This window comes from Zingiber officinale, chromosome 9A, assembly GCF_018446385.1.
Source record: "Zingiber officinale cultivar Zhangliang chromosome 9A, Zo_v1.1, whole genome shotgun sequence".
NCBI lineage: Eukaryota > Viridiplantae > Streptophyta > Magnoliopsida > Zingiberales > Zingiberaceae > Zingiber > Zingiber officinale.
This window is the reverse complement of record NC_056002.1, coordinates 134101958-134109459: the sequence shown is the minus strand read 5'-3', so window position 1 is coordinate 134109459 and position 7502 is coordinate 134101958. Positions and strand designations below refer to the sequence as shown.

Sequence of the window (7502 nt, the reverse complement as noted above, 5' to 3'; positions counted from 1 at the left end):
AGTATGATGTAAATTTTACGATTTAATTTTACAATCCAATCTTATAATTACTCTAATGATTTTATCTAAACTCTCAATTTTGATAACAATGGACTTAACCTAGCCCATCCTTGTTGAGCACAATTCGATGCGAACGAAAAGCTTTTAGAAACCTTTTCGACGAAAACACTTTTTTAAAAAACCTCAACGCCATCCTAAAGATAAAGATTTAACTCTAGCGTAGAAGTTTATTACCCAAGAGGGTTTAAAATCCAAGGATGAGACTTTATGATTAAAGATATTTTTTTGACGAGTTGTTATACTATTTAATAATAAATATGTTAAATGAGTAAAAAGAGAACATAATTTAGTTAGTATTATAATTAAGTCCTTATTTATTGCTTAAATAGAGAATGTAATTATTAAATAATAAACAAATCAAATATCTAATTATTGCAACCACTCTATTTTTTAATTTATTTTCTTTGATAGATAAGTGCTAATTTTAAAATATCTTCTTTTAATTTTTTAAATGTTGCTTATTTTGATGTTTATTTCCTTTTCTATATTACGTAGAGTCATACGTTTCATCTTACCAAGTCCATACAAACTTTATACACATTTTAGTGAAATAGACAAGGACGTATTTTTAATTTTTTGAATATATAAAGATCGAGTCCTAATTTTAATTTAATTTTAATGAATTAATAAATAAATTTTTTAATAGACAGTTATCCTAAAAATATTAGATTGATGGACCATCCATAATAATTGTTGTAAGTCCTTAATTTATCCTGAAGATAAATAAAAAATTCTCATAAAAGTTAAATTGATCATTCTAAAATTAATGACGAGATACTTAATACTTGTAGGGTGCTGTGGGAGTAGATTTGGGTATTTTTTTTTGTATTTACAAAAATAATTTCCCTTTTTTAACAAAGTTAACGGGGTACTTTAATATAAAAAAACCAATTACGATAACTACGCCACGTAGCACTCGGTCTCCCTGTTTTCTCAATTACGCAACTGACACTTTCCCCGGTTGGCGCACCCCCGGTCACGTGCCACGCTCGTACTTAAATACCAAGTCGACCGATGCGATACGAAACCGGAAAGGGCAGAGCTCGCTACGACCATCGCCTGCTAGGTCTCGTCTCGCTCCGATCGTATTCATGGGCGTGGACGCGATCGACTCCAGGATCGATCCTTCGGCGGCAGCTAGGGGGCGCCTAGCGGTGCTCGCTGCCCACCTGGCCGCCGATCGCTCTTACGGTGGCCTTCCGCAGCTGCTGGAGAGATCCCCAACTCTCTCGCAGGATGCCGCAGGGAAGCCCGGGAACCTCGGAGGGTCTCTTGCTGTCGTCGACGAAAGGACTGGGAAAAATTACAAGATCCAGGTCTCGCCGGAAGGAACTGTCAAGGCTACCGATTTCAAGAAGGTATAGATAACAGCTAGCTTGTTTTAACATTAGTACTTTTCTGATCCATCTCTTTTTTTCCTTGTATTAACTCGTGTTTCGAGTTTGGATTTGATTATAAGCGAACCAAATGGATCCTTTGTAGATAACTACTGATAAAAATGACAAGGGACTCAAGATCTATGATCCGGGTTATCTCAACACTGCTCCAGTCCGGTCGACCATATGCTACATAGACGGGGATGAGGGGATACTTCGTTACAGAGGCTACCCAATTGAGGAACTTGCTGACAACAGCACATTCCTTGAGGTGGCCTATCTATTACGTAAGCCTCTGGTGATCGATTTATTGTTGTCACGGTTGGTTGATTCAATTAAAGTTTGTTACTCAAAGGATTTTTATTTCAGTGTACGGTAACTTGCCATCTGAAAGCCAACTGGTAGATTGGGAGTTTGCTGTTTCTCAGCATTCTGCTGTTCCACAAGGCATCCTTGTATGTCTCCACTTGCAGTTTTATTTTAATCTCTGAATTTACCAGATACACTCTGACATTGTATTGGCAAATTATTTTGAAAGCATTATGAACCTATCTTTTCTTAGGATATCATACAAGCAATGCCACACGATGCCCATCCCATGGGTGTTCTTGTCAGTGCATTGAGTGCCCTTTCAGTCTTCCATCCAGACGCAAACCCTGCTCTTAGGGTAAGTTTTCTACACACAAGTCAAGACTGTGGATGAATTAAATAAGAAACACATTTGTGTGTAAGCAAACCTTCATCTATGAGATGCTGACCAATAAGTCTTTTCCAAAATCTGCAGTTGCATTATTTTGTATCTGTGATATTAACTTTTTACCAAGTCAAATAGCTCACATGATTTTGTCTTGCTTTTAACTGATTATAGGTTTCTTTTTAATGCACGTGTAGTCATGAAAATAGCATAAGTATCTCTATGTAATTAGCTGTGATCCATGGAGAAGAATGTCTTCCTAGTAGTCATCTATTGCATCTTAAAATAATAGCAATAATATCTTTACCTTCTTAGAAGAACATATGCTTAATATGATGCTTTCAGATTTCGTTCTCAAGCATTTCAATTTTTTTGAATATTGGACTTCAGCCATCTCCTTTGGGTTGAGCTTTGTTACTAGTTTGCACATATCTGATTCTGGTTTGTGCGACCACATGTATCTTGATCAATTTTTCATGTAGGGTCAGGATCTGTATAACTCAAAACGAGCCAGGGACAAACAAATATTGCGAGTACTTGGAAAGGTATGTGTAGTTGTCTTCTTATATCTCTGTAGATTAGTAGTCAAATGGCGTTTGGCTATCGTTTTTACAATAATCTGACATGTTACATTTGGAAGCTTACACTGATTCAGCTATCAAGACTCCTTGCTCATGGAACCTTCGTAGCTATGTTGTATAGATCATTACTTGTCTATGTAAAAGATATCATAATTATTTGTATCAGGTACCAACAATAGCAGCTGCAGCTTATTTACGGTTAGCAGGAAGGCCTCCAGTTCTCCCTTCAAACAACCTTTCATACTCAGAAAATTTCCTCTATATGTTGGACTCCTTGTAAGTTATCTTGCATTTTTTTTTAAATGTAATAGTATTTCCTTTTTAGTTGATAAAGTATAACTACAATAAAGTTTCATATCCTTAAATTGAAGACAAAATTGTGGCTTATATTGTTTTTAAGAACTTGACTGTCTAAGGTTTTAACTTCCCTAGCACATGATCTTTACTTTGTAGGGGTAACCGAGCATACACTCCTAACCCTCGACTTGCAAGGGTTCTTGACATTCTTTTCATCCTGCATGCCGAACACGAAATGAACTGCTCCACAGCTGCTGCAAGGCATCTCGCATCAAGGTAGGTAGCTAACTTTTGTTTAGGGCTAGCATCTGTGATGGCTCCTGATTTTTTTCACTGTATTTCCAGTGGTGTTGATGTTTTTACTGCTCTTGCTGGAGCTGTTGGTGCTCTATATGGTCCTTTGCATGGTGGGGCAAACGAGGTTAGCCTGATTGGATTTTCAGTTTAAAGAACTTATCATTGTTCCTACTTTCACACATGTGTAATGCTGTCTGTTAGAAACTGCACCCTTTTTCTTATATATATATATATTCTGGAAATAAAACTCATTTTTTATTCTTTCCTTGATAACTGAGTTATTTACCTAGCATTTGTAGAAATTTTTATATGTCCTATGAATGAAAGCATGGTGATTGAATTTCTTTGTAACATATTTTTCATGTTATTCTTTTTATTGCCTTTTTCAATTACAAAATTCATACTGGATATCTGATATTGAGAAGCCAATATAAGCATCATTTTACAATTTGGTATATGCTTGGCAGGCTGTCCTTAAAATGCTAAATGAAATTGGACAAGTTGAGAACATTCCAAGCTTCATCGAAGGTGTAAAGAACAGGTAATACTTCTTATGCAGATGTTGCTTATGCTTTACTTATTATTATAGTGATGAATATTTAATTTTTTTGTCCCATTTCAAATACTGGCATTTATAGAAAGCGGAAAATGTCGGGGTTTGGACATCGTGTCTACAAAAATTATGACCCTCGTGCTAAGGTCATTCGCAAATTGGCTGAGGAAGTTTTTTCAATTGTTGGCCGTGATCCTTTGATCGAGGTTTGCTTTATTTTTTTCCCTCTAGACTTATAAAATTCTGCTACATCCTTTAAAAGTTGAGACTATATTGCTAAATATACCCTTTTGTGAGTTCCATCATCTTGGCTTCCCCTAACAAGAAAGAAAATACTCAACCTCTCTGCAACATAAAGAACATACTAAAAAATTGAATACACTACGTGTTAACTACAAGTGGAAACTACGGCAGATACACAAATTCTTGATATCAGTTTGACAATACTTTGTATACAATTGCAGCAACTAAATCTTCACTTTGGAACTCTACCTCGCCAGCATATTAATAAAACTTGAGCATATCTAAAAATTTGTTAACAAACTTGAGGAAGTTCAATGCACATACCTTCTATGCCTATTTGGCTTCTTCATAGCAGAAATCTACAGTAGCATGCTAAAATGCTGGAAAACTCAACGGCTGTTCATATTCCTTAAAACTACCATCTCCCCTCACCATTTATGATTGGCACCAACAGATTCCAGTATGCTGAAAACAACAAAACTGAACAAAGTGTGTATTGCTTCGAATAACATGGTATCCAAATCCTATCTTAGGAATTTCGTTTAAGAGTGTTTTCCTATAGATCGTTTATTGCAAACAAATGCTGATTATGTACTTGATTAGCACTATGAATACTGTATAGTTTCTACATCATTTTAAAATTTCTTCATTTTCTTAGGTAGCTGTGGCACTGGAGAAAGCTGCTTTATCTGATGAGTATTTCGTGAAGCGGAAGCTTTATCCAAATGTTGATTTTTATTCAGGCTTAATCTACAGGTATGGAAAGATAACCATGTGAATTATTCTTCTATTGCTTTCCTCAGATGGTAAAGTTACCACCTAGAGATAATGGACTGCAATTTTCTGTAACAGGGCAATGGGATTTCCAACAGAGTTCTTTCCTGTTCTCTTTGCAATCCCTCGAATGGCTGGTTACCTAGCGCACTGGCGAGAATCACTTGATGATCCTGATACAAAGATTATGAGGCCGCAACAGGTTATTCATATTAACAACTGTGTAGCCTTTCCCAAATTCTTTACCTATTTTGAGTGCAATTTTAAACTTTTATTTATTATTATTATTATTTTTGAGCATGCTACTGGTCAAATGTATGATATCATATATGGTGGCATGCATGGTAAATTACATAGTTGTAAAAATAGATAGAGATATAACGACGACAATAACAATCAAGTCTATCCCACTAGGTGAGGTTGGATATAGATCCTTCTACGTCACTAGGCTTTATCCTCCTATTATATTACCATATATATCTTTAAATAAATCCCACGGGGTTATCTGAGATAGTAAGTGGTGGTTACGTTTACAACTAAGAACGCGGGGTTGAACCACAGGGATGTCAGTGCGTAAATCTCCGGATTCTATGTATCTCATCCCACCCACCACTTGCCCTCTCGGCTATCGTGATTTACCTCCCTCGTGATGGCCTTGGGTTGGGTGGGCAAGCGATTTCGTCTTTTTGCAGCAGATATATATCTTTAAATAAATTTTATTATTGTTAACCAAATTTTTTTTTAGTCTTCTTCATTTGATATGCATATTTGTCATAGTTAGAGATACAAAGGAAAAAAGAAGCAAATTGAGTAGAAGGGTGTCTGACCTTTGAGACCAATGAACAAGGTGGGACCACATTGTCCCTCAGTTAGGAGTACCCAAAGACAAAATCATTATAACCCACATGGACATACCATCATGGGATTTGATAGGACCCCCTTGACATCAACCCAGTCACCTAGACACAACCTAGCCAAATTCACATCACCACAATCACTCTAGGGAGTATGCGGCAAGGTAGATCTTTGATTCTGGGGGTTCTACAAGCAATATGACTTGATTCTAGGGGTTCTCCTGCTCGAGCGCTACCTAATGAAATCCATGATCTTTTATTTACAACAGACCCGCTCGGTCTGTTGCAGTGTCAGGATTGTAACTGCATATTTGAATATATGCGCATTAGAGCAGTGAGTCAGGATTGTTAGTTTAAGGTAATGAGTTTGGTATCCTTTGGCTAGTAATCCCGTTTTCTTTTCAGTTTGTCTTCTTGACTTCACATTTTGCTCACAAAGTTGCCCGAAATGACATACTGTGTCGTAGGTTTATACGGGTGTGTGGCTTCGGCATTACACTCCAACCAGAGAGAGATCGACATCTGAAGATGCCGACAAGCTGGGCCAGGTTGCGATATCTAATGCAAGCAGGAGGCGACTGGCAGGCTCTGGAGTTTAAACTGCCTGCCCTGAAGACACCGACAGGTTGGGCCAGGTTACGACATCGAATGCAAGCAGGAGGTGACTGGTAGCCACCGGAGTTTAAACTGCCTGCCCACTTGAAAAGATGACATTTAAATAAATCCAGGGTCATTGTTTCACTACTAGCTTAATAATTAACAACAATAATAAACTTGTAGGTGTTCTGTATTTCTCGATCGCAGATTTGGAATTAAGCAATGCTAAAGCTTTCGTTGCAGTGAAGAGAGCAAGTAAATGAACCTCTGCTTCTTTAAGTTTCTTCAGAACTATATGTTTTTTCCTTTGGCCTTGCACCTTTTGAGTTTATTAGTCATGTTCCATTTGAAAATTATTTAATTTCTATTGAATATTAATATATTTATTTTGACTTTCTTTTTTTCGAAAAAGCTTTTTTTGTTATTTTTCTTACGTATTATTGGTTATCCCGTTTTACCTCGCTCAAGATTATCTATATTTTTAAGAAGTTTAAAAAGCTTTCTTGTTTGATTTTGTTGTCATATTCTTTTGTTTGAAAATTATATTTTTCACAACTTAAATATCAAATTGTTATTTTGTATTTTTAATGATTACCATTAAAAGAAATTATTTTGAAGACAATTGGTCAGATTACTTAATATTAATCTAAAAGTTATGTTGTTAAACCTACGGATTTGATATACATTCAATGATAATTTTTTTAAAAAAAATTAGGGTTTTGTTCGGTGTATTCACGGATGGATGTGAAATATATTAAAATCTAAATCTTGTAAAATTAAATATTACACGATCATCCAAATATTCAAGCGAAAAATGCATCTATGATCTCTTTTATTACTCTTATTGTTTTTTTACTTGGAATTTTTATTTTTATGTATGTGGTTTTTCTACATTAAAAAAAAGTACATGCCATCTCATCTAACACTTACGAGGCATTTAGCCTGCCATCTCCGAACCCTAAACCACTCCAAAAAAGGTATTAGGGTAAATCTATTTTAGAATCACGCTTACAATGAAGTATAAATCTTATGCAAAAGAGATAACATTAAGAATTTGAGTTGAAGCTTTCAATCTCAATTCAAGCCTCTTAAAGTGTTGAGCATTGCTAGCACCCTCCTTACGGCTTAAAGCTGTCCAAGAGTTTTTATCAAATCACTCCCATGACCACAATTTGT

At 35.9% G+C, this 7502-nt stretch overlaps 1 protein-coding gene across 1 annotated transcript; it reads left to right on the top strand.

Moving 5' to 3' along the window:
- Positions 1-1066: 1066 nt before the first annotated feature.
- LOC122019869 (citrate synthase 3, peroxisomal-like) lies at positions 1067-6573 on the top strand. The gene is made up of 13 exons (XM_042577454.1): positions 1067-1418; positions 1543-1723; positions 1806-1891; positions 1999-2103; positions 2613-2675; positions 2878-2987; positions 3165-3284; positions 3354-3429; positions 3773-3846; positions 3944-4064; positions 4760-4857; positions 4954-5077; positions 6197-6573. Exons 1-13 carry the CDS (start codon positions 1152-1154, stop codon positions 6326-6328), a joined length of 1557 nt encoding a protein of 518 aa, XP_042433388.1. The 5' UTR covers positions 1067-1151; the 3' UTR covers positions 6329-6573.
- Positions 6574-7502: the final 929 nt, after the last annotated feature.

Excerpts from the sequence above, each read along its gene's own strand:
- LOC122019869 (XM_042577454.1), top strand. The coding sequence starts at position 1,152 with ATGGGCGTGGACGCGATCGACTCCAGGATCGATCCTTCGGCGGCAGCT. Across the intron at positions 1,419-1,542 it reads AGGCTACCGATTTCAAGAAG|ATAACTACTGATAAAAATGA; the intron begins GTATAGATAACA and ends GATCCTTTGTAG. Across the intron at positions 1,724-1,805 it reads TGAGGTGGCCTATCTATTAC|TGTACGGTAACTTGCCATCT; the intron begins GTAAGCCTCTGG and ends TTTTTATTTCAG.